At 44.0% G+C, this 27,816-nt stretch overlaps 1 protein-coding gene across 5 annotated transcripts in view; it reads right to left on the reverse strand.

Annotated features, from left to right (window-relative positions):
* slc8a4b (solute carrier family 8 member 4b) overlaps positions 1 to 27,816 on the reverse strand; it is a 101,314-nt gene that overhangs the window by 24,140 nt on the left and 49,358 nt on the right. For 4 of the 5 annotated variants that reach the window (XM_076725071.1, XM_076725070.1, XM_076725069.1 and 1 more), the window contains exons 2-11: positions 19,364 to 19,622; positions 18,271 to 18,410; positions 17,975 to 18,127; positions 17,654 to 17,881; positions 17,133 to 17,546; positions 14,655 to 14,765; positions 14,390 to 14,542; positions 12,206 to 12,302; positions 11,829 to 12,020; positions 10,505 to 10,697 (exon numbers count right to left, since the gene is read on the reverse strand). In XM_076725071.1, the coding sequence (XP_076581186.1) occupies positions 10,505 to 10,697; positions 11,829 to 12,020; positions 12,206 to 12,302; positions 14,390 to 14,542; positions 14,655 to 14,765; positions 17,133 to 17,546; positions 17,654 to 17,881; positions 17,975 to 18,127; positions 18,271 to 18,410; positions 19,364 to 19,544 (1,862 nt within the window). In that variant the 5' untranslated portion in view covers positions 19,545 to 19,622. Of the gene's footprint in view, positions 1 to 10,504; positions 10,698 to 11,828; positions 12,021 to 12,205; positions 12,303 to 14,389; positions 14,543 to 14,654; positions 14,768 to 16,940; positions 16,945 to 17,132; positions 17,547 to 17,653; positions 17,882 to 17,974; positions 18,128 to 18,270; positions 18,411 to 19,363; positions 19,623 to 27,816 lie in introns of those variants that run through there. The other variant, XM_076725073.1, reaches the window with a different exon arrangement.

The raw sequence follows: 27,816 nt of genomic DNA on the forward strand, positions 1-27,816 counted from the left end.
GCTGTGTCATCAAACTGCATCTTTTGTTTTCATTGCTTTAATTGAGAAACCCAGAGTGGCAGAAATTACATACTGTGCATTAAAGAATAATTTATAGAATCATAACCAGATTTTGAAGCGTGCTGCCAAAATGCAATCCAGCATGAATGACTTATTGTTACTCAAAAATTCTTCTCTGCTATGCAATCTAGTGCAACACAGTGTAATAATTTCAGTCATTTTAGAGACAAAATACAAGCTATATGTGGAATAAGCGTACTGTGATTGAAAGGCTATTGATTGAATACTGTTATCATCATTTTCCAGAAACAGAATGGAGGAAATTATCTTATTTAAATCCAGCCACCTACTATGAACCCCCATTCTCTTCAAATTGAATCCCAAGAAACTATTATCTGAGCACTTATCGTCTGATTGCACCTGATTGCTACACCTACTGTATTCAACACTTTTGCAATCAGAATATTTGTCTGGTTTGTTGGAAAATGTGTCCAACATTTTTCATGTATACGGGAAGAGGTTGGCAATGCCTGCCATGGGACGGCACCAGACCGTCTGAGTCTTCAATATGATTTCACTTCATTAGATTAATACTGCCAACAGAGCAGCATCCAGCCATGCACAAAAAAGGGTCACTGCTCTAATTGAATATAACAATGCCCTCTGACCAATCAGAGGGTAAAAGGTTGAGCAATATGAGGCCAGTCACACAGTATGCCAGCAAAGATGGTCAGAGCTAAAAGAGGCAGCAGACAGATAGACTCTATACACACATTTCTGCAGGATATGAATGGACAGAAGAAGAAAAGTTTGAAAGTCCAGAACTAACAGAGGAAAAACAAGAGAGGAGAAAATTTAAAATTGGCAAAGAAATGCATTAAGGATTTTAATATTAAAAGCAACTCCTCAGCAGCTGAATGTTTGCAACACTGAAATATTTTACTTTACACACATTCATCTGAGTTAACATGGCCTGAATTTCTATAAGGAATATAAAGTTATGCAATTTGAAAATGGACAAAATTCAGACGTCAAACTTAAACCACCTGCTGACTACAGATGAGCCATCAAGCCTGTAATCAAGCTCTCCAATCAGATTACATATTTCACTCACATATTTCAGTGGTTTTTCCACAGTTACTGATTCAGTCGTTTTAAAGATGATTAGCCTTTGCTCTGCACATCAAACTGTGTCCCCCCCTTTGAATGCTCTGAGGCACAGAGAAGAGAGAGGGCGCTATTCTTCCAGCACAAGCTGAGTTTCAGCTCTCTTTCAAAGGCAGATGGTGGAAGGATTGAAGAACTAATTTTAAAAAACCCCTTTCCCACATGTTTATCCTCTTCGTCAGCAAAAACAGACACATAACACACACAGAGGATGCTGTGGGTTTATGGGAAACATAGTCCCTTTGAAAAAAAATACAGTGGTGTGAAACAGGGGCTATAGCAAAACCCTGTTTGTTTATATGAGTCATTTCCGTATGGTTTAATGAATTTGATGAATTTATGAGAGGCCTGCCATGTTACAAGGCCTTCCCATAACAAACAGTACATGCAAGTTTGCAATCAAACTAAATACATGGAAAAGTGGCACTCCAGCCGACCCAGCCTGGAGCTTCTACCCCAGCCTTGTCGGTCAGTGAACCCAGCACTATAGGCTTTAATGTGGTCTCGGCGTGGCAGGGTGGGGGCCAGTGGAGCAGGGAGGCCCGGGGCAGTGGGGTGGCAGGGAGTAGTGGGGGTTATAGTGGGTGTATCTCTCCCCTTTTTAGACTCTAATCATGGGCATGGAAGGGCACGGGCAGCCTGTTGCCGCAGCTCACGGTAGGTCTCTGAGCCATGATTACAGGGTGTGTTACAGTCCACAGGGGTTTGATCACAGGGATACACTGGCAACAGTCAAATGTGTGCACGTATGCATGTATGTGTGTGTGCAGGCGCAGGACTCTGACCATAGGGTGTGTTTGTGTGAGTGTGTGTATGCTTGGCAGAGAAAATTGCTGGGACTGCAGAGCTAAAACAACAGCCACGGGGGAAGATGCAGGGCTAAGAAGTACAAAGCAAGAGGCACAGAGAGCGAACGGGAACAGGGAGTGACAGGGATGCTAAATGGCAGAATTGTATAACAAAGAGACAGAGGCATGGGAGGGAAGCAGGAAAAAACAACAACGGGTGAAAAAGCAGACAGCCAGACACAGACAGAGGCAGCGGGGTTAGCATTTCAAAGTCAAAGCTGCCTCTACGGAGAGCTGTTTTGTATTTTTGCATCGCGACATCCTACCTCTCAGTATACCTGTCGAAACCACTACTGTAAAACTCTTAACGGCAACTTTAACTGTCAGGTTGTTGGCTTCGTCTCAGACCAACAAATCAATAGACTTTTCTACTGTTAAACAGCAGCGCTGCAAGACAGAAGAAGAAGAGTCTGAGAGAGCGCGAGAGGAGCCAGAGGCGAGGATTCAAAATGGGTTAAAATTGTGTTTAGAGGAAGCCAGAGGTGCTCTGTGGTTGTGTGTGTGTGTGTGTGTGTGTGAGTGTGAGAGACACTGCAAGCTGAATCACTGTAGTAAGGCGGAAAATGTCAATAGGCAAACAACAGACGGCGGCTGCCACATCGATTTCAATACACAGCTGAAATATAATACACACAGACACACACACACGAGGGAAAACGGAGGCGCGCACACACAGAAAGCTCCTACAGTTGTTAAAGATGTTGACTTAAGCTCCTTAACTTTGACTGCTCTGACATTAGAGGAGATGAAGAGAAAGAGGAGGGGGGCTAGAGGAGGGAGAAAATAAGAAAGGCATGGAGGAGGAGGAGAAACAAGAAGAGGCAGGAAAGAGAAGGAGAAGAAACGGGAGGATAAAAGCATGTGTGCGCATCTATCTCTCCTCTATTTTTTCTTTCACAGTCGTCTCCGTCCTTATTTTTCGCTCTCTGACTCTGTCATTCAGCCCGCCTTTATCTCCTCCTGCCCTCCGTCTTTCTCTCTGTCAGGCAGACCATGACTATGCTGAAATGTGATTTGACTCTTTAATCTTCATAATCCATTTGGCCAAAGAATGTTTTCCTTTACTAATTAAAGAGCAAACAATGGATGTGTGCCTTTCACATGAGCGCCCGCGCCCTCACGGCGGCTCCAGAATCTGTCAACTGAACGGCAGAAAAATGGAATAAGAGGTGAAATCAATGAGAGAGAAGATGGGATGAGAGAAATAATGGGGAGAGTAATCATATGGTTCTTAATACTTCCAGCGTGGACACATGACAGCAGAAAAACAAATCCTTAGAAGAACAAGGCAAATCAGAGAACAACAAAGCTCCCTTTTCTACTCATAATTTCTCCCTTTTATTCCTTATCTTTCCATTTTTCTGCCTCTTTCTGCCGTCTCCTCTTTGTTGGGCTTACAATGGGAGGGATCAAAAGTTGCTAAGGCAACAAACAGGGAAAGAATAAAAAATGAAATTCCTGTCATCCTCATAGAGACGGAGGAATCCTGACGCTCCTCATACAACGGAGAGAAAAGGGGGGGTTGGAAGTGTTTATCTGGCCATTAGCAGGCTGCTGTTTGAACCTGTAGGGATGCGGTACGTGTAGAGGAGAGGAGGAAACATCAGAGACTGTGATGCAACTGCCGGCAGTGAAAGCTGTCCTGAAACGCACAATAAATACATGGCTGCTGTCTCATCTTATATAAAGCTTAAATAGTTTTTGTATTGCACTTTCTATATTGGCTCTACTCTATACTTTTAATTGACTGCAATAGACTTATAATCTGCAGCTGGAGGGACAAAACTGATGGAAAATACTTCATACGACTGGACGTAAGTAGGTCATAAAAAATATGTTAAAAAAATAGAACATAAACACCAAAAAAACCCCACAAAATTTTACATTTCGATATAGCCGGAGAAGCCGTGGTAATAAGAATGCAAACCAATCCCATATTTTCAGAGACTAAACTAAAATGTGATGTTTCATATTACACCAGCACTAACTCGAGAAAGAGACCAATTAACACTAGACAGAAGTGAAGAGATGGAGAGAATAATGTACAGAGCTAGAAATCAGGAAACTGAATAAGCAGAGATAATAGAGTAAATGGTTCTTTTATGAGGCTACAATTAAGTAATAGGGCAGATATAGGAATGACGTAATAAGACACAGCCTTGAGAGGAAGTGGAACAGGAGTAGTAATGATCACACGGACAATCAACGAGCTGGTCATTTCAATTAATAAAATCATTCTTATTATTACCATTAATGCCATTGCCGTTTTCAGAAGTAATGCATTGTAGACAGTCACAATTTTTGTAACCTCTTGCAGGGTATGAAAAACGTAGCAATTGTGTTTGTCCAGTTATTATTGGAAATAAGAGAACTGCCTCAGAGCTGCCATGTACATTACCACAGGCTCTTTCTAGCCATATTAAAGGGTTTATATGGTGGATATTTTCTAACACCAACTCTGCTGCCTAAGTATGCCCAGCAGGAAGCAGGATGCATGCAAACCAACCAGGACGCGTGCTGTGTAACAAATACCAACCCGCCACTTGACAATTTTAACATGTGAGATTCACGCAAAGCAGCATGCAAACATCCTTATGATATCATGTCTCTTGTGACACATGTGTGCTCAGTCATATCGGGCAAACAACACATGCTTAGACTTTAACATACTGACATTGAGGAAAAAAAACCCAAGCAGCTGTCTGAAACTAATTTAACCTCAATATGACGATAAACACTTTATTAAGCAGTGTGCTGATAAGCAGGAAGGGCACAATGTGCCGACACGCTGATTGTTTGCACAGTGCTAAAGTGTGTGTGTGCTTGTGTGCGTGCATGCGTGCATGCATGCACGTGTGCCTCTGGATGTGTATTACTCATGTTGTGGAGACATGTTGTAAATCTCTTTCCACGACTCGCCTTCCTAATGGGGAAAAACGCAAGTCCCCGTGATGTAGATCATTACATTTGTGGGTGAAGAGCGCGTTAAATTTAGGCTAAGGTTAGGTTTAGGGTAAGCTTAGTTTTAGGTTGGGGTTAAGATAAGGGTTAGGGTTAGGAAAGTAATGGTTGCTGAGGGTAAGTCACCAGGAAATGATTTAAAGTCAATGTAATGTCCTCTGAAGTGACTGAAACACGACTATGTGTGTGCGTGGTGTGCGTGCACACGGGTAAGAGGAAGAGATGGCATGGCACTCATGACACTCGCTAAATGAGCAACAAACATGACTGTGAGGAAATACTGCAAACTGTTCTCACACACACACACACACACACACACACACACACACACACACACACACACACACACACACACACACACACACACACACGCTACCTGCTGAAACGCACAAACATGAACGCGCCTCGTGCACAAAAAGGCACACACTTGAATGCTCACACGCCCTCATGCGCAGCACGCACGCACACAGCGCACAGCTCTCGGGGATTTGGAGTTCAAAGGATGTTTTATTTTGGGAACAGCTTTGGGTTAGTCACCCTACTTTGGCGACAGACGGAGAAACAGGTTGCAAATATCAAACACTTTACAAGCACTGTGACACACGCAAACACCCCCCCCCCCCCCACACACACACACACACACACACACAAGCTCACACTCTCACTTTCCTGGTACAGTAGCATTTCCTCCGTCTCTCTCTCTCTCTCTCTCTTAATTCCAAGAAACATCTCGCCGAAGGGAGAATGTGTTGTTTAAAACGTACGAGCTGACTCCTTCATTAGCAGCTAATGTATGATCACAGCTCTTCTGACAGCTTTGTCAAAACCACTAAGATGTTGTGTTTGGGCTTCATTAGCACACAACACAACATGGCAGGATGCTGGCATTACAGCAAAACTCAATATTGTGAAGTGGTACTTCGGCTAGTGCCCTTCAGGGGGGTTTCAGTGATCTCTATGATCCTATTAGAGAACAAAATTACAGTTTCTGCTTCCTTTCAGTGACGACTGGGAGGTTGCAAGTTGAATTACAGTATGTTGTCGTCTGAGATGCACGATGAGAGCGACCATTCACCTGAACAGTGATTGTCCGATCACACACAGACTGACAGGTGAAGCAATGGCAGCTACAGGGGTTGGAGTGTTCAGTTAAGTATGAAAAATGCATCCTGAAGTGCCATTTTTTAGGAACAAAGCAATGGTTAAATGCAGCTCTATTTGCGAGGTGACATAATAAAAAGTTTCAGTGCTCTTGGAAATAACATTGTTGGAGGTGGTTCGCTATGTAAAGTCAACGCACATACACACACACACGTAAATATACACTCACAGGGCGAGGCAGTAATTGAACAGGTGTCGGCACAGTTTGGTGGCGACACCTGTTTGAAATTTCTAACGAGCAGCCAGGGGAGAGGACCCCACACACAGTCACATATACAAACGCACACACAGTCTGTGCCGAGGCTGTGACTCTGCGCTGAGTCGCAGGTCAGAGGAAGGCTAAGAATAAACTGGTCCTGCTGAGCCTATCCCTGTCACAGACACGCACACACAGACACACACACACTGCTCACTTTGCCTTTGACTCCTGCACACACACACACACGCCCTCTGATTAACAAAAAGAACAAGAAGAGAGAGAGGAGAGAGGAGGAAGCGAGAGGCCCAGGAGAGACTGCGTTGGCAAACAAGAGAGAGCCAAACAAACAGAGAACAGAGAATTCATTCCTCCTTGTGGTTTATTACGTGAGTCCAAATCCTGAATAAACATAGATTCACTGTATATGTTTATGTGTGTGATTTCCCCCTGTGACACTGAATAAATCCCAACACACTGACGTTAGCATACTTATACATTCATGCTATTCTCTCAGTCTGTCCTCAGCTCATTATCGCGTCATGAAGCGAAGGCATCCTTCTTTATCTCCTCCTCCCTCCATCTTTTACTCTTCAGCTCTACATTCCTGACTTTTTCCCCTTTTCCCTCCACATGTGGTTTAAGACTGCATAGACAGGCAGCAGTTTTTTTCAGTTGGAGGCTTCTTTGACTCCACTGAAGGAAGGACTGCGACAGAAAGTCATTCCTGCCCTCTGTAATAATGCTGTACGATGGCTCTCCTCTGAGCATGAGGGGCTCAGCTTCTGAGGGACTGTGCACATTGAACTTTATGAGTAACTTATTCTATTTTATGTTTTATGTACCACAGCAGTTTCTTTGCCCATGTGTGCATATTCTTAAAATAGTGTTTTTCTTACCTACCTCAGGTCAGCTTAATGTAAGTTACGCGTGTTTTCTCGTATGCGAATTGCTGCTGCAACACGGCAATTTCCCTCAGGGGACCAATAAAGTCCTTATATATATGTATATCTATCTAGACACATTGTCTCTCTGGAAAGGAATTCACACTACTATCCATGCTTTTAGGCATTTGTGCACCACATTTTCCTGTCATATTTGTTTGTGCTGCTGCATGCTGTGGTTTGGGTGGCATGTTGGCCAGGAGTTTTCAAAGGGTATTCCAGGGATAAAGATTGATCAAAATAAAAGCTAGATTGAGATGTCATGACTTTTAGTCACTAGTCACAGTCCTGCATTTCCCATAATGCAACAGGATAGCATGTTTCGTTTCATCCTCCCTGCCTGGTTAGTGCCCCCATTTTATCACTCAGGCTTTGTGCTATAAATTCATATCCTCCAAGCCCAAGATGAGATTATGCACCTGTTTTCTGAGAAGAACTCTTCAAGACAAGCAAACAGCATGTGCATACGTTTGGTGGAGTGCTCCTTTAAACACATATCTCAGCAAACATCCATCTCTCTGAAGTGTAAATGAGCCAGATACTGAGCCCCTAACAGCTCCTGAGAGCACTCATCTGAAACCTGACCTCTGATCTGATGAAGGGAAGCGAGAGAAAGGAGAATTTTCTTTGTGGTGTCACATTATTTTTTATGAAGTACAGCTCAAGAAATTCTTCCTCACTTCCTTTTCCTCTCGTCTTGTCAGTTCAGCTCCAGTGCCGTTTAGATTTTCCCAAAGAATTTTAAGCAGCACCTGGCTCACCCCTCTCTCACCCGTCTCCCACTTCTCTTGGTCCGTCCTCCTACTTTTACCACTTCACTCTTTTCTGAACTTTTGAGGAAGCTCATTCCAGCAGGCAGGATGGGAAGTGCAAAGGGACAGATTAGTGTGGGGCTGCTTAAGTGCAGGAAATAAGCAAAAGGGGAAAGGAAAACAATTATGCAGGTTGGAGAAAGACATACTGTGGGAGGGTGAAGGGAGAGTGGAGGGAGGTGTGGATGGTGAATTATGTCTGGGTTGTGATCCAGCTAAATTGCCTTGGCAGTAAGTCCTTTTTCTCTGAGTAAAGGGTTAGACAGAGATGGATCGATGGAGAAGATGAGGGGAGGGATAAATTAAGGGAGGAGGAAGACGTGGAGTGAGGGGAGACCGAAAAGAATGGAGGAGGTGAGAAGGATGATAAAGGTGTCAGGTAGAGGAAGAGGAAGGCAAAGAGGGGATGAAGAGCCTGACAGTGTAAATAAGTAAAGGTGAAAAGCAGAAGGGGGGAAGATGCAAATGAAGCAGAGTCGAAGGTGTGCGGGAGCGGGTGAAAGGGGAGGGGGGAGAGACATGAGATGACAGGGAGGTGAGGGTAGAGGAGAAGGTGAAGAAGGGAGGGAACGAGGGAGGAGGAGACGCTGGGGGGGGAGAAAATCTAAAAATACGCCAGACCGAAATACTGGGAATGGGAGGTAAATAAAGACGAGAAAGAAAGAAAGAAAGAAATCCCAGGTTAGTGATGAGCATTAATTTAATGAGGCAAAGACAGAAAAGAGAGGAAAAAAGGGGGATGGAGGGAGGAAATACACAAACGAGCGAGGTGGAGAAAGGCAGGATTACACAAGAGATGAGGAAGGAATTTTTTGACAAGGGGCTCAAAGGCAGAATGATGAAAAGAGGAGCCAAAACACACAGAGAGGGGCAGCATGGAGAGAAGACATGAAAAAATAAAGAGGTGGATGAGAGAGCCTGTTTATACAAGAGCTTTCTGCTTTTTGTTCTAGTTTGCCCATCTCCTCAGAGCACGTACTTTTCAGGTCTGATTACAGACGTACTGCTCGCTAAAAGTGGAGTTTAGTGTCCTGAAAATCAAAAGGCTTAAACTTTCACTGCACATGAACACACACATGCAAACACACTCTGCCCTTGGAATGACCCTCATAGATGGAGCCTAGCTGGTGTCAGCCGGCAAGCTTCTTGTTCATTTTTAAATTCGAACACACACACACACACACACACACACACACACACACACGCACGCACACACACACACACACACACACACACACACAAACCCTCGTTGACATCCCTTAGCCCTGCAGCCTTGATCACAGTGCATGCTTGACCACTGCAGTTAACCTTAACCTGCATATCATCTTAACCCTGAAGCCAAAGTCTCAACCCCTCCAACAGCTCTTTGAACAGCGCATTGACAAAAATGTCCTCACTCTCCAAGTCTGAATGTAAAATCCTTACAAGGACAGAAGTACATGAGCACACACACGCGCACACACACACAGGTAGACACACACTCCATCTTCTCAGTGTTTCTCTGAGGGCCACAGATGAACAGCTTTTGAATGGCCTTGCCAACATTTGGCCTCCCCTAGGGCATGCACACACACACACACACACACACACACACACACACACACACTTGTATTATCATACTTGTGAGGACATAAATACGTTGACTTGTCCCATGCCATAACTCTTAAGCACTTATTAGTGTTCGAGTCCAACCCTAACCTATTTCTGACCTTGTCATCAAACATTACCTTGAGGAAGTGAGAATCAGCGGAAACGTCCCCACTATGCTCGAACGGCTTCACTCTCAAATCGGTCCTCATACCAATATTAGTACAAGCCCGAACACACACACACTTTCACACACACACAAACACAGAGGCCTTGCTTTATAGGCCCCAGGAGGCGCTGAGGAAACTGCATTCCCAACCGCTTTATGTATTGGTCAATTTAACACCGCTAACATCAGCATATTAAAAATGCATGTGCCCAAGGACGCAAGAGCAATTTTGTGTGTGTGTGTGTTTGTGCGCACACGTGAGTGAAAGCATTTTAATGCAGAGTAGCCTACCTAGAAGAGTGACATTATTACACTGTTATCTGCCTAATGGAGCTATTTATACTGTGAATGCATGTTAAACACTCAATTAAACTAAACAGCAATTTCTGAATGGGAGTCAGTCACACAGAAAGGAAACTGAGACGGAGGAATGTTTCATTGGTGCTACAGAAACATGTTTTAGATGTTAAATTAAAGAAATATAATGCAGTTTTTTAGATATTAGGCCGCTGGTCAACTTCTCCCTCTAATTATCTACTATCAAACTTGTGATAGTGGCCTTACGGTACTGTCTAAGAAATCATTTAATGCCCAGTCTATGTATTGGAAAAACCATTCAGAATCAATTTGTGGCGACATCTGACAACATCTGCACTTACATGGTCTCGTCATTCTGAAACTCCAGCTTGCCGGCAGCCAGTTCGTAGTCCTCCCCTCCTTTAGCGGTGCCATCCACAGTGCGGTAGGGGACAGCCACGAGGCCTCGGGCCCCCGAAGTCCTCAACACCTTCACCTCCATCACACCCACGCTCTCGCTCACCCTCTGACTGGCACTCTCAAAGGTAAAGATACCTGAGAAAGTGAAAGAAGAAAGAGAGAAAATCCAGTACTTCACAAGAGAGAAACACTGGAGGGATGTGTAAGATGAGGTTGATAAACGCCTACGCTCTCACTCACTAGCTTGCTCTCCAAGGTGTGCCATATAGTGAAAGGGATAATAGATTACCACCCACTCTCTCTAGATAAAAGATAATAAGCATTAGGTAAACGCCCACTCTCCATTCATCCTCCCTCTCCTCAATTCTCTTTGGATGTTGTTAAACTTCTGTAACTGAAAAAGTGGTGAAATTGTTGGGAATGGAACTCTTTTAACCTTCATTTGCTATGTTTTTGTAGATATCTTGGGACTTTGTGGCAAAGCAGTGGACCCAGGGGAATCCACATTAAGCTGGTGCGGGGCACAGATTTCCATCAAAACCACAAACAGTAATTTAACATTATTACAGATCAGTTCTTCACGTCTACTTTAGACACTTTGTTTTTAACAGAAGGCACAGAGGGTTAATAACAAACTGAACTTCAAATTCAAATTTTTGCTTAGAAACGTTTTTATACACTTATTGTTCTCGGGAGGCATGAATTTTTGGCTCTGAGTGAGGATGCTGGTGCTGCTAATTTGATTGGCACAATATTTGTGTTGGCAGCAGTGGTGGAAGAAGAATTTAGATCTTTTACTCAAAGGTCCGTCATGTAGGAATTGGGGGATCTATTGGCAGAAATGGACCACAACATTCATTATTATGTTTTCATTAGTGTATAATCACCTAAAAATACGAATTGTTGTGTTGCTCTTCATATCTACAGAGGGACTAGTAAAAGTACTCCCTGCAGAACAGTAACATCAATATTAATATTACAGTAAAGCTAGCAAGCCAGTTAGCTTAGCTTGCACCAAGCTATGAAGTCTTGTTGAAGAGGGAAACAATGCCTTGGATCAGCGTATCAGTCTGAGGCACATGTATATATCATGAAGGCACGAAACTGTTTTATTCTCTTCTGAAATATGGAAAATTCTAGTGATTATTATAGTAAATATTCCCTTACACAAACAGTGAGAAGAAATCAAATCTCAGTTTGTCTTTAACTACAACATGTAAAGACCAAATGGACAGTTGCTGTGCCTTTATTCAGGGCTCCTCTTACCGGCGTGATCGTCATCGTAGATGGTCACTGTGGCTGTGTGGTTGTCACCCAGCACTGCTTTGGGTGTGGCACTGGCATCCAGGGGGGCAGTGCCGATCTCAGGATATCCAACCACTCGCGGGTTGCTGAGGTGGACATAGAAATACTCATCCTCCTCAAAGATGTCGTCATCAATCACTCCCACCGTGATCTCTATTAAAAGAATTGTCATTTTAGACACAAATTAAGCTACAAAATAAACCCTAAAATTTTTTGTTGCAGCCAGAGGAAAGAGTTGCCTAAAGTGCAGCAGATGACTTCTGCTATTTGAGCCTCAGTCTCAATGACTTGTTTGTTAAAAATATGTCAGAAATTATTGCTGTTGCTGTTATTTTTACCTTTGAGGGTCTCTCCGGGCTTAAACAGCAGCGTTCCCTCGGCAAACTCATAATCTGAACCTGCGTTTGCTGTACCGTCCTCTGTGCGGTAATCCACCTGGGGGAGTTGGGAACACAGAGAGAAGGGAAGCGGGGTGAGACGTGGGGGAGAGCGAGCGAGAGCAAAACGAGCCGTCAAAGATGAAACAGAAGTGAGCAGACATGAAAAGGGCAGATAAACACAAAGGAAGAGGAAGAACACCGAGTACGGAGAAGAAGAGAGAGATAGAGGAGGATGGAGAGGAGGAGAGGCATTTGGGGAGATGTGAACAGAGGGTGAGAGAAAACAAGAAAAACAGCTTCATTAAACCGAGCCCTCTGGTCAGATACAGTCTGATAATAAGGACTTTGAAGATATACAACAAAACTTTGCCTGTATCCTCTCCTTTCTCTCCATCCTCCCTCCATCTGCCCTCTTCAGTAACCCTCTCCATCCTTTATAGGAGCTTCCAAACTTACCAACGTTGCTTATGATCAGATAACAGTGATTATATTGTCACCTGTTATGTAAACTTGGAAAAAAATTCAGATTGCTTGGAAGTAATGTGTGCTGGTTTGTAGGCAGAGCTGAAACAGTGACTCAGTGTTGTAGTCACTCTCCTGGCTCTGCTCCAGTTTTAGCTCTTGATGAAATGCGTATAAGTGACACAGCTGAACTTATTTTTGAGTGCATCCATTACACAAGCCGATATTTCTGGGACTGCTGCACACAGAGGCTTCGTTCAGATGTTTCAGACGTCAGCACGTCTGCTTTTGAAATTTTTGCCTTAAAATGTGAAAAAATTATATCCTGCTGTGATCATAAAATCAGAACACATCCATCTTTTTATGTTATAGTAGGGATGGTACTGACTACTACACAGTGAATTATCACGCAACTGCTGTTCACTACAACTCTACAGAGCACTGCATCATCATTTTAGCTTTTGGTTCATTGTTTTGGCTTTCTGGTGTGCATCTCTACTGCTTTGGTTCACTCACTATCAGCATTGTTTCCAACAAAAAATCAAAAAAATGACAGGACAGACAAATTAGCAACTAGCTGATGAACATATTGGAGCATTTAGCAGCTAAACATTTTTCTCAGGAGTTGGTGGAGACCAAAACAGAGCCAAAAGGAGACACAAATATTAGCTGATGTTGTCCACAAGCAGCTGTTTGCCAGCAAGTTAGCTATATTAGCTTAAAAACAGATGCAAACTAGTGTGTCAGTATGTTTACAGCTTGTTTCTGGTGCTCTCAATTGGCAACATGATCAATTAATGCATGATATAAAGAAAAAACTGTTTAAACCTGTCAAAATGTTGGCACATTTTTTAGAATGGCTACCTCATGCTAAAATTGGTAAACCTTTCAACAGGGCTTTATTTCAACTTCCTTTGTATATTAAAAAAAGGCTCAGATAGCAGAACGTTTGACCATTTTAAGTGTGCCATCCATTACAAGTAACCTTATTGAGACCCTCTGTCGTCTTGCAAGCGGTGCTATGCCTGAAGAGCCTGTGTGGGGACTAAATAGGTCACTTCACTTAACAAAATCAGCCTTCAGTAAATGGAGGACCGAGGCCATGCTACCAGCACACCTCTGCAAACAGCACTGATGCTGCATCGCAGTTCATTTGTATACAAGCAGGAGAATAGAGGAGACACAGCCTCGCAAAGCCGCTGCGAGCAGATCAGATATCATTTCACTGACACGGACTCTCTGTGGGAGACTTGAAAGAAAATCTCTTATTCAGAGTATCAGGCCAACGCTAAGCCCGAGATCAATGAGCCTTTGCAAAAGGATATGTGTTTTCTTTGAGTTACAACCTGAGCTGCAAGCTAAAAATCTGAATGAAAGCGTTTTTTCTTATATACTTTTTTTATTGTGTTTCCCAGCTCTACGCTCCTCTATCATCCACGTCTGTTCTTGTACCAGCACTCCACCAGAAAAGAGGACGAGGATACTCAAAGCCTGCAGAGTGAGAACATGTTACGGCTAAGATCAGACTCAGACTAGGAAAACTGCCAGAGATGTGACTGAAATCAGTTCAGAGTAGATTTTTGTGTTCTCTGCTCTCTGCTTTTGTCTGTCTTTTGGCTTCTCTCCCTCACACACACACTTTTATATACACACCATTCTTCTGAACAATCCCACACACACCTTGACAGTAACTCCAGGGTCTCCTCCGTGTCTGGCAACGGTTAGTTTGAGGGAGCCACAGTTTTCAAAACACTGGTACAAAGAGGGTTCAAACTCCATCCTGACAGTGTGAGGGTCGTCCTCCTGGGCCTGGGTCTCATGGCTGCTCACCACCTGGAATAAAACAGACGGGACAAACGTAGACGTGTCAGGTCAGGGTCAGGTGTGCTTTTCAGATGTGAGTAACAGGTTGAATCATAACGAGGGGGGATTATGAGCGCCTCACCTTGCGAGCCTGGTCGGCAGCGTGCTTCTTGAGGATGTTGCCAGCTCCGATCATCATCCTGGTTGCCTGAATACGGTAGAACGCTCGGCTCTTCTGCTGCTGCATCAGGACCTGCTCAGCAAAAACCATTGAATTAACAAAGTGATTTATTGTTTTCATCATGTCAATCTATGACTTCATTTGCTTTTCCAGATTAGTCTTTCCTTTGTAAAACCTTTCACTGTTAGACAGCTGGTGAATCACCCTTGGGAAATTCTTCTTATGTCCCCACAGGGAGGATAGAGGTCAAAGGTCAGCGACAGATTCACTGACTTAAGGACCCTTCAAAACTGGAGTTTCCTGTGCTTTAACACGAGGAGATGTCTATTTCTCTAAGCTTCATTCTTGCTTTAAACAGCTGTAACTGAGGAATGATTTAATATTGTGGCCGCCCACTTCCTTAAGTATTAACTTCCTCATAAAGCACAAGACTAGATGGCTCTCTTAGCAAAACTTCTGATCTACTGAGCCTTATCAATCTATAAGTTATGATTTCAATAAAGAAGTATGGGTGAGTAGCACTTTAATATCTTAATGATCCAACAAATATAAAATGTATAAACTGGCCACTGTAGTTGTGGAGGTAATTAGATTAAATGTGGCCTCTGAGCTGAGGCTGAAGGGAGCTGGCAGTTTCACTCGAATACTAATATAATCTGCATCTCTTAGGAGGGATGGAATCAGCGATTGTTAGTTTAGTCCAAGTGAAATCCAAAGGGGACTGCTATTCCTTTATTGTTTAAAGATACAATATAACCACAAGAACCTTAATTTATCCAGTGGAGTTTAATCTCCAGGGCAGCTGTCATTGCTTTTTACTGCACAAGGCTGTGGGAGTAGCTGCGGGGGGGAGGGAGGCCTGAATGCAAACAAACATCTGGGGGTTGCCCAATGCACCTGGGGCTAACTGCCACACTCCTTTTCTTCCCTCCTTCGGCACCAAAAAACAAGAACGACTTGGAGAGGAGGCAAGGGAAGGAAGAGGGGAAAGCAGAAAAGAGGCTTGGACAGCATCTAGTTCAGCATTCAAGGATGAAATGTGTGCAGTGGATAAAACAGAGGAATCCTTAATGTGCCAGGTTGATGATTGGTGTTCACACAATAAACATGTTTCTGAATTTTAAGCATGTGTGAGTAAATCTTGCGACAAAGACATGTGCATGTGTGTGTGTTTGACAGCCATCTAGCAGCAGGTTTATTCTTATGACCAGGGATGAGAACAGATTAACCAACTTGTTGATTAATCTCTGTGTGACGCTTTGATTGATCTCAACTAAACTAATGCCAAATTTAACCAAAAGTTAAATTTAGAACAAAACACTGAGATTTCAATGCTTATAAATATCAATTAAGAAATGGCCAATCTAAATTCCCCAAAAAATCTGAACTCGAGGTTCACTTGCGAGCTTCTTGCAGAGCTTTAAACCTCACAGTCCTTCTGCTTGAACTCAGTGTCTGAGATGCGGCTGAAAGCTCGGATAAAAGGTAACAAGTGGACCTCGTGTTGCAAATTTTTTGTCCAGCTACGGCTTCCAAGGTCAAGACTGAACTCTCACTAATGTTCATGTAACTTACCGGGCAAAAAATCACCTGGATGGCAGAGGGGTTGCATGTTACAGTGCTGTCAATGAAGCCAGCCGGCACCTTCCTCACTGCAGACTAGTGATTTTATCAGCATATAACATTACTGTACATGAGGAGTCGCCTGGAAAACTTCACTCTGTGTATCTGTTTATGTGTGAGAGAGAGGCTAAAAGGGGCTGTGTAGCTGTGTGACACCCAGAAAATACTTTAATTAAATTCCTTATAACTTTGTTTACATTTGGTGCATAGATGGGTTTCCATTTCTGGAAATAAATGTGCGTTAGATAAGATGAATGGAGACCTTAATTCGAAGCAAGTTTACTCAGGCAGCTATGTAATGAATAGTAATAGAAATGCAAATTAATTTTTTAAGCAGCTCAGAAGTTGCTCAGGAACATTTGTTCTCAGTATAACAGCTCTGTGCTGGTCTGTGTGCTATCACCTAAAACACCTTGTTCACAACTGAATGTGTCACCGCGTCATCTACACAGTGTCGCTCTCAGAGGCGTCGCATCCGAAATGTGACGGATGATGTTATATTCTCTACCATTTCAATTACTTAGATGTAAAAATATCTTACCTAGAAACTGAGAAAAGAACAAAACTTTAAGGAACAAAGTCGGAATGAAGGAGTGCAGCTGCTCACTCATGCTTCAGGGCATCGATAATTAGCAGCTGACACAGAAGATCCATTCATATTGATACATACACAACATATACAAGCTTTCAAGATTTTCATATTGTTGGCTAAAATCAAATGTACAGGTATGTCTTTGTTAGAGCAATATACACCTAACATCCATAAGTTTACATAGGTAATGTGTGTGCACGTGCACATATGAGCACACTGGTTACCTGATAATTAGCCATCTCAATCAGCTGCTCCATGTCTTTGTCCGGATGCCTCTGCTTCAGGTCCTTCAGCGTCCTCGCCATGTCCCTTCTGGCCTCGTCCTCCTCATCTTTCGCTCCTCCCTCCTCCATCATCCCTCCGTCCATCCCACTGTGACAGTTCAGCGCCATCTGTCCGTCCAGCTCCAGCATGTCCATCTTGGTGAAGCCTCCAGGACCCAGTGCCCCTCCCCCTCCTCCGTCAATACCTCCTATCCCTCCGTCCGGTCCTCCCTCGGTCTCGATGATGATGCCGCGGTTCTTGTCAGCACGGTAACGCTTGCGGACGTACTTGTAGAAGAGGAGGCGACGGTCGGCCACCCAGGCCTGGACCACGCAGAGGGGGAAGAACAGGAAGGTGAGCACCGCCTCCCACACCTGGAGGAGAGAGGAGAGGGAGATTGCAGATCCTCACTTTCTTTCATTTTCTTTCCTTCCCTTCCTTCCTGCCCAACTCTGCAGCTAAATTTTCTGTCTGTCCTTACCTCAACCTCTCCAGGGGAAAACACGCTCAGGATCAGGTAAAGCCAGATGTAGGCGAAGACGCTCCAAGCTGCCGTGACGAAGAACACCCGCAGGTGTTTGATTTTTCGAGTCTCACCATCGGGAACCACGTACACACACAGGGCGATGATGACGAACATGTTGAAGGCAGCACTGCCCACAATGGTGCTGGGACCCAGGGAGCCAGCCTCAAAACCGTGACCGCACACCTATCGGTGGGGTGAAAATTAGATTACAGTGCTCCCATTACATTTTGTAACAGTTGATCTAATGTGTAACCACCCGGCTCATATTGTTCTCACCTCAATAACAGACAACAGTATCTCGGGGGCACTAGAACCCAAAGCCATTAGAGTGAGATTAGAAACGGTCTCATTCCAGATCCTGACCGTGGCTGTGGTGGTCTCACCATTTGGCCTTTTTATAGTGATCTCCTTCTCCTGGGAGGTTATGACCTGAAGAGAAGAGAAGATGATAACAAACATGAGTATAAAGAGATAAATATATGAATATATATGCACTATGTATTAAGATGTTTCATGTCATGAGGAGGAACTTTAATAATAATATTAGATAATAATAATGGAACCTTGCCTACCTCTATAGAAGACATGAATCGGTCCGCTATAATGCTCATGCCCAGGAACATATAGATGAGTGCTACGAAGTAAACAATGGCGCGTGCCACTTTGTCCCCTACAGAGGGGTTCTGTGGGTTCCACACGGGCAGTACCACTCCTGAAACAAAACAAAACAAAAATTTAAAGATAATCAGAGTTCTGCTGCGAAGGATGATAAGAAATATGTGCTTGCAACCGTTTTGTGTAATAACCTCCCGGTTTTCTCTCTCTCTAATCTTGTATCTCAAAGCTCAGTGGCAGTACAACCTGATTAAGGATTAGAATAAGTGGGAGATTTTTCAATATCCCATTTGTCCTGCTAAAACTTACTGAAATGGATCAATGCGCTTTAGTTTCAGGGCAGTAAATTGCCACAATGAGCTGATAACTCACCAGTGGAACACTTTTGCTCAGGAGGCAGTAAAACACTTGGTATGGTGCAGCGTCCCTGATGTGGCTTTGTTATGAACATTCTGCTGATAGTGTCCAGCTTTAACTAGTGCATTAGCACCTGGCAACTGGCAAATATATCTCTTTGTTGTTATTTGCAGAGCCTCTGGACTGGTCACACAGAATGAGCTGCCAAAATATACTACAATAAATGCCAGGACGTTATGCCAATTTTACAAATTAAGAAGACTAATATGCTGCAACCACATGAGAAATATACAATTCGCTATAGGAACACCATATTGCAGAGCTCTGGCTGAGCCCCCCAGCATAATGCTCACCCATAAATGGCTAAATAACAAAAGTTTTTCACTCTTTTATACATCCTAGATGTATATTGCAGCCAAGACAATGGAGACTTGGTTATTAAATCTACAGGATGTAAGATGAAAACAATCCAAAATGGAACTGGAACAAGCCGCTTTAGGAATGAAATACTGCAGATGAGCCAATTAGAAAGTGGAAGAAAGATGTTATTGGACACAATGTTTTCCCTTTAAATTAGGCTGTATATCATGTTTTCATCTTGAATCTGCTGGTGAACTTTGCTTGTATGTAATCATGTTCATCCCTGTCCAAACGCATCAATCTGCAGTTTTCTCTCAGAGAAGACCATCTCACCTTCCTGACAGGGGTCTCCACTAGCTGAGCAGTTTTTCTCAGGTGAGCCTCCATGCACCGATCCAGGACATGACAGGAGGAGAAAGCAGGAGAGGAGGAAGAAAAGGAGGGATGAGGAGAGGCGGGAGGAGTGGAAGGAGGTGAGAGAGGAGGGAGGCACAGACATGGCTGCTGGAGCCATTTCTGCTGATGCTGCCGGACTTCACTGGACTCGACTGACTTCTACTGGGTTGGTGCAGCGAGGAATGACGTCCAAATCCTTCAAGGTAGACAGAGAAGACAGAAGGATGGTCGTTACTCAACCTGTCAATCGCACCACCAAGTGAACTCTCTCTCAAATTATTTCTGTTGGCTTTAATTGTATCCTGCTTCTAAATCAGCCTTTTAAAAAGTGTCTTTCATTAAAGCGCATTGAACAGGTAACACATTGAGCGAAGGCATCGACAGCTCAGGCAGCCTTTCAGCCAAACCCCATATCTGTGGCTGAGAGACAACATTCTTCATTTTTAAGAGAACTCAATAGAATGTGGCTGCAAAGTGCTTTATGGTGGATTAAAAACAGATCAAATGAAATCACAAGTAAGAAAAGCTATAAAGAAAGCTCATCACATGACAGCAGGTCTGAAACAAGAGTCTGTAGAAATACTGTAAGTGACGACAGGCTTGTAGCCAGCATCCGTAATTAAGTTCAAATAATAAAGTCGAATAAAGCTGAAGAAGATTGTAGCTGGCCTGAGCTCTACAGGAGCCCAGGTGGAAAAAAAAAAATCAATCAACTCTTGTTTTCAGTCTGGACTGTAGAACCGTCAATAGGAGCATCTTCTTTAAGTGGACCACAGAGCAGTCAAACATTATTCTATTTCTGATGTGAACTTTCGAACTTTAAGATTGTTTTTAGTTTGTGCTTTGTGATAGAAACCCTCAGAGCGACAGTAAACTGGCTGATACTAGGCCATCCAGCAGAAAAAAAAACATCTAAAAGCTTCCACATCACACAACCACAGTGCACTCAATTTTTCAGTTCTGATTCAGTCCCACTGCTCTCATCAGTGTCTTCTCCAGTCATGGCAGTTGGCTGTTTTCTGTGAACCGGCTCGGATAAATCCACTGTACACTACCTGCTCAGCATCAAGCACCTGACAGATAAAGTTAGCGGGTAGCCGGTGACAAGTGGAGCATTTATCAGCTGAAAAGACAGATGCTTCCCTCAGGGGTTCTCAGAGACCAAAAACAGAGCTAAAAAGAGAGAGAATGCTGGACTTAAATTCAGGTGGCCAAAAACAAGACTCTAAATCTGAGTGTACAACTTATTGACCTGCCCTCGAGTGCACCAAAATCCATCCATGTGTGCTTATGTTAGTATTATGAATATAGACATTTATTTCAAGTGCTGCCTGTAGCTCAGGGCAAAATCTCCCATCACTCTGCTACTGCTGCACCTTGAGGTGTGAGTGCAGGTGAAGGCCCAAAATGTTAAAACTTTGATGAGAGGGCAGTCTCTCATGTGAACATATTATTTAGCACAAGCTGCAACATTAAAAATAGGTGGACACTGAATTTCCAGCACTCCCCCGATCCCTGAGTGGAAGTAATCAAGTTTTCGTGTGTGAAACTTTACATGCAAGTCATCATAAAGCACTGTACGTGTGTGCAGCCAGCTGTAAATGCCGTGCTTCGTCACAGGTTTCATGCCGCCGTACAGTGTTTGGCAGAAAACATTAGCTGAGCTGACAACAAGCAGCCGACAGCAGAGGTACAACCGCAATATGTTTTCGTGTCCATGAAGCGAAGAGGCTTTTCAGCTGGACCGGAGTTAATATGTTGTGAGCGAAAACGCACAAAAACAGGAAGCGGAACAGTTTGAACTGGCAGCGTTAGGTCAACTCAGTGCAAACACACACACAGGGAGGAACAGAAACATACACACCAAGGTCAACACACACACAGAACACAGAGACAAACACACAAACACAAGCAGCGTGCCGTGTCGAAGTTGCTGACCTTGTACTTGCATACTCTCTCGCATACACTTCCAAATGCTGAGCCCCCCCTCCCCCCCCGGGTCAGTCAGCCTTGGGGCGAAAAATGGCTTGACCCTGTCTCCACACAAGCACATACGCACACACCCACACACAATTATAAACACGCAACCACAGTTAGTCATCTGCCGTGACATTAGCGGGGAGTTGCTGACCCTGTCTTCATCTATCTCGCAGGGTCTCACTGCTCTGACAACAACCTGTCACTTCAATACTCAACTCGCTCCTCTCCTCCGCCGTCTATCCCGCGACTGCTTCCCTCCACTCCCTCAGTCTCTGCCTACACTCTTGCATCACAGGTTAGTCTAAGATTTTAGCTTTTAGTGATTTATTTTGGAAAATTGAACTTTCCCACCTGGGCAGCAATTTTAAAAATCGGTTTTGACAGCTTAACCCTCTAGTAGGGCCCAGCGGAAAACTGATCTGGGAGCAGTAGCTTGTAATTGGTCAGTCACTTTATTAACACAGATTATTCTTAAGGAATATTAAAGCATGAGATAAACTGGAAAAATAAAGGCGGTAAATTGAGATTTTAACGCAATAATGCAGGTGCAGACCAAAAGGTATGACCAAAAGCCCATATTAGTGTATTGCTGTGGACATCACAGCTTTTCTCCTTCTACCTGCTTCATTAAATCTCCTACTTCCTTCCTCCCTTCCCCCCCTCCCTCCTTCCCATCTTCTCCATCTCCACCTCCCTCTCAGCCTCTCTGTCAGCCTTCCTCTGCCCACCTCCTTCTGTGCATCTGCGTACGTTAATGTCCTGTCGTCCTCCGTCTCTCTCTCTCTCCGCCCACACACCACTCCACGTCTTTAGCGCCTCTCCATATCCCCTGCTCGCTCTGCCTTTCACACCTTCGATCCATCCAGCCTCAGTGCTCGTTTCATGTCACCCTCATCCGTAAACAAATCTGTCCCGATTCTAGTCCACAGCATGTGTGTTTGCTGGCACAATAGTAAACAATCATTATAAAGAAGATGAATGTTTGCTCATGGAGGCTTCTGCACAAATTAGCCCACATTTCTTTTTTATAGTATTTAAACTAGAACTACATGGTGAGGAACAGTGATGGAAGGTGAGGATGAATGTAAATGACAACACAGCAGCTGAATACAGAATTAGGCTCTGGTTAAATATGCAGTTGTGCCTTAATTTCAGCTTAGAAGCTCAGTTTTGTGTCAAGGTATTTACAATTTCCATATATTACTTGCGCTCAAAAACATTTAAATGAAAAGACTAATAGCTGTCTTTCCATGGGCTGAGTCAAGATGGTGTTTAATTTTCACACCCGACTCAAGAGCAACCTTTTAATAATAATGTGCAAGGCTGCGTGACAGAGGGATGTCTGCACACAGAGCAAATTAGTACAAAAAGGGAAAGTTGCAGAATATTAGCTGTGGTGGTTTTACTGTGAAAAGATAAAGAGCTGATAACATGCAACAGATGCTTCATAGATTTCTGAGCATAAAGTGATGGAAAGCGCTTTCATCTTGGTAATTTATACATCCGAAGAAGGTTTTGATGTTTGTAGCAGGGACTTCAGAACTTAAAACTTAAAAGCCACATATTTACTGCAACACACATCAATGTGGCAAACTTGACTATGATGCTACAAATATGTCCAGTACCGCAGAGAGAAGACGCATCTTTATTATTTTTAATAAACCCAAAGGTTTAACACCAGTCCACAGCTTCATTCTTAATCCTTGTGCACGTATGAGTCTGTGTGTGTGTGTGTGTGTGTGTGTGTGTGTGTGTGTGTGTGTGTGTTCCTTATTTCCCAAAGGCTTTCCCTTGTAGGACATGAATCATTCTGACGCATCTCACACACACACACACACACACACACACACACACACACACGCACACACACACACACGCGTGCACACACAGACACACTTCTGACTTTTCTCAAGCTGACAGTGATGCTCATGTGGGTGTGTGCAGACATGGATGGAAATGCAAATGCATGCATGTGTGCATACACACACACACACACAAAATCTCACTGACGCACACTCACATGAACACACACCTGTGAAATTGCTCGGTTCTGCTTTCAATCAAGTCAACAGGTGTTCACAGTGTTTGTGTGTGTGTGTGTGTGTGTGTGTGTGTGTAATGGTGCATGTTTATCGAGGCAGATAATTTGATGATTGGATGACGCATGTTTACAACGTCTTTGTAGGTGAAAGGCTGGAAGACATTGATATAACAAGGGGATAATGAATGAGAGGAGGAGAGGAGGAGAGGAGAGATGAAGGCTTTTAATGTGAAGCAGTCACTGGAAATGCCATTTTTTTGTAACTGACATAAGGGATCAATCAAAACTGCGTCTACAAAAGGAGACAAGTGGGCATTTTTGATAGCAGATCAGCTTAAATATAGCAGGGGGCGATGAACTCCCTCATTAAAACAACATGGGTTTGTTTGGCAGCACTGAAAATAAATACACCTGTTGCTGTTCTGTGCTATGAAACCACACTTGCTGTTACCACTAGTGACCACAGGCGCCGCCAAATCAACCAGGACTGAACCTGAACCGACAGAAGATAATGAAAAGTCTCTTATCGAAAAGCAATATAAAAGAAAGGACCCTGCAACAGTAAACAGTACTGACCAGAAGAAATTGTCTGGAGAAGCAGCAGCTGAATGAGGCAGGACGACAGTGTCTGCCTCACAAGTGAATTTGGAAAATGTTCAGTACAGCATGTGCCAGAGGGCCTGGACATACTGGAGGATGAGATGAAGGCAGACAACGCACATATTCACACCCACTGTAAAGCACGTCACACACACACACACACACACACACACACACACACACACACACACACACAAGCTTCGACCCGTTTATTGAAAGCAGTACGAGCATTGACCACGGTTGTTGATTCATATCTCATCAGCTGTGCTTCGCTGCTCTGCCTCGTTTGGAGCCATGAATCACCGCACACACACACACACACACACACACACAGTACAGAGGGCTAATGCTGTCTCAGGGTTAAATGACATTTGATTCATCACATCTTCATGGGCTCGCCTAGCGTCCCTACTTTCATTAGTCTGTACCGCCTTTTCCTCTTTTCTCCATCCACCCATCCTTTCACACTGTTAACACTGCCCTAACGGGTCACATGACCTAATATTGAGCTGTTAAAAACTCTGAAGTGAGATCGTATCACTGTTTACTGTGCAAACCACCTGTGACTCCTCGAACACCCTGAGGAAAGTGTGAGCTACAAGGCGTAGGTAGTGTTTTGGTTTTTGTAATATTCTAATAAAGACATTTAACGACAACATACTAGTGGCTGAACCTGGTGTGTCTCTGAGGACGACAAGCATATTTCTGCATTACTTTCTCTATTCGACTTTAATACGGAATACGGAGTCAATTTCTTGAAATATTGAAAGGAGAGGCTGGCTCATACCACATTTGTTTGAATTGCTTTTACATAGTCGAGTTGGAGCTAGCTCAGCCGCTAACAGCTTCCGTTCCTTCCACTGCACAAAGGAATCGGAACGAGCAGGCCGCTCCCACACATCAGAGGACATTTGCATAAAGTTTAACCCTCCACAGCTTCTCCATGTTGAACCACTGTGCCACTTCACAGGTAGCACCAGGCTGACTATTTGGGGGTTCCATTCCCAATGAATGGCTGTGAATAGTGGGTGAGAGTGCATTTTAAAATTTTAATGACCCCTTTTAAAGCACAAATGGAATTGACTCCTGATGGAGTAAGTAAGAGTAAGACCAGGAATTGACAGTTAGGAGCCTTACAGGTTTGCATTGTAGGTTCTGTACAATGCGATTTTATTGCATTCCCTCCTCCATATTCCCTGTCCCAATCCATCCCTCTATGTTCTTGCCCCTCCATCTCTTCATCTCTAACTGCATCCTTTCCTCCTCCCATGGCTCCCCCATCTTCTCTTCCATCTTTAACAAAGGTATTATCTCCTCCACAAAGAGTGGAAGGGGGCAAGATGAAGACAACATGGCTTATCTTGTTCACATCTATAGAGTGTGTGTATGTGTGTGCATGTGTGTGCGCGTGCATGGACTGTTCCCCGCAACTTTGCTGGTGTCGTGCTGCATGTGAGAATTTGCTGGGTGTGAGCGTGTGCGTAGTATGTGTGTGTTTGTATGTGTGTGTGTGTGTGTGTGTGTGAGCCAATGTGCATGCGTGACTGATCTTTGGCTGCAGCCGTGGAAGCTCCAGGCTGGGGGTGTGGGAGGTTGGTGGTGGTGGTGGTGGTGGTGGTAGTGGAGTGGGGAGGCAATGAGGCAGCGAGGCCAACCCAGGAGGGAGCAGTTAATGTGGGAAAGGGGGAGCCGTGGCACTGGCTGTCTTTGGTACACAGAGCTAAAAGAGCTTGGTTACTTGGTGAAGACAAGATTAGAAGAGAGATCAGGAGGAGAGGATGATGCAACAGAGAGAGAGTGGGGAGGAAATGGAGGGGGAAGGGGAGAAGGAGAGAGAAAGGTAGTGGGAAAAAGAAATGAGAGCACTGAGATAAAACCCAAGAAAGGCAGGGTGGAGATGCAGAGATAAAGAAAGTGGTGGAGAAAGAGAGGCAGTGTGTGAGTGTGTGTGGCTGCGGGATTACAGCTATCGAGCGGCTGAAGAGCTGATGAGATGCGTAATTAGGCAGATTTAAGGGCGATAGCAAACGCGCCCCACTGGGCCGTGGATACAGCTGTCCAAGCATGTTAGAGAGTGCTGCGAAGGGCTGCCCATACTCCGGAGCACAGTGCAGATTTAAGGCGATGGCGAACGCAACACAGTGGAACAAAAAGATAGACATCAGGGATGCAGCCTGGCTGTCCCCTCCACACAGCGTTAAAAGTCGCTGCAGAATGTTGCACATGCATCAGTAAGCTTTCAGTTTATGAAGTGTGTGTGCGTGCGCAGGTCTGTAGAGGATAGCGAACGCAATCTGCAGGCAGACTGACAGCTGTCCTCTACATTAACTGCATCTTTACCATGAGATGCACACACACAGATTGAGCGTTTATGCCAAAAAGCAAAGATTCAGACATATCAAAACAGAGTTAAAGATTTAAAGAGGGAAGTGAACGCACCCCACTGAGCCTTGATGTTCATAGAGGAAGCTGTTTTGAAATGTTGCACAGAACAGATCTATGGTGCTTGGAAATGCATCCCACTAGAGCTCAAAGCAGCCAGTGATGCACCTGTTCCTTACACTTTTAGGAAGAAAGCCTGATGTCAGGTAACAACAGAGTCATGCAAAGTAAAAAAGTGCAACATTTTGGCTACTAATTTCTGGGGGGTAGGCTCTGATTTGAAAAAAAAAAAACGTTTAATATTCCACATTGAAATTCTATGCGGTTGGAGACATATTTGCCCCAAGGTTCATTGAAACCAAGAAACATACCTCAGTGGCCAACATTTCCAAGCTGTCAGTAGTGTGTGTGTGTGTGTGTGTGTGTGTGTGTGTGTGTGTGTGTGTGGTCAGAACCCTGGTGGTCACTCAATGTTTCTCCCTGCAGGACTTCGCTCAACATCGATCTGCCACTGGGCTCATCCATCACTCTGCGGACAAACCCACACACTCTCTCACACAGAACACACTCCTATAAGATGCATGCATACAACCGACCGATCACACACCATTCAGAGAAAGCCATTTATACAGCATAGCCAGAACACACACACACACACACACACACACACACACACACACACACACACGCATACTGTACATACTTCTAAACCTATATGCCATCATGCATTTCTGACAAAGCACATTACTGTAGTATGCATGCTATAGCATATGCTGGGAGCACACATGCACACACACACACACACACACACACACACACACACACACACACGTAATGTATAGATGTCAGATTTAGTCATATGATGTGCAGAAAGTCGGATCAAGCCTCTAGCCAAGGTCACAAAGGTTAAGACTGAGAGAGCCAGACTGAGCATGCGTATAATCCTACGGCTTTTCAGTCACTACTTAACTCTCTCTCCCTCATTCATACACTTTCTTTTTGCTCCTTGATTCCTCTCGATTCGCACACTTCCCGTTTTTGTCACGTGGCGTACGGAAGACAATTTGTCGGCCTCAAAATAATTTAGGGAACCAGGAGAGGTGAAGTGAGGTCTGTGAGGGGAGAGTAGAGGAGTCTTGCTGTTCTCTGCCCCCAGAAGAGTCAGACTCCTTCATTTGCTGCATACAGATTTCACCACAGGCTACCAAGTCAGCGTGGTTAATATTCTCTGGCCTGAAGCAATAAAATTTCCTTTTGTGTCTAATTCTTTCTGTGTTTTTTTTTTCCATCTCCTGTGAGGATTTCTAGCCCTTTAAAGACAGCTATGTGTTCTTCTGCCATATAACAGTGTATGAAGATGCAGCCAAAGTTGTCACTCTTTTAACAG

Source organism: Chaetodon auriga, chromosome 24 (assembly GCF_051107435.1).
Source record: "Chaetodon auriga isolate fChaAug3 chromosome 24, fChaAug3.hap1, whole genome shotgun sequence".
NCBI classification, from domain to species: Eukaryota; Metazoa; Chordata; class Actinopteri; order Chaetodontiformes; family Chaetodontidae; genus Chaetodon; species Chaetodon auriga.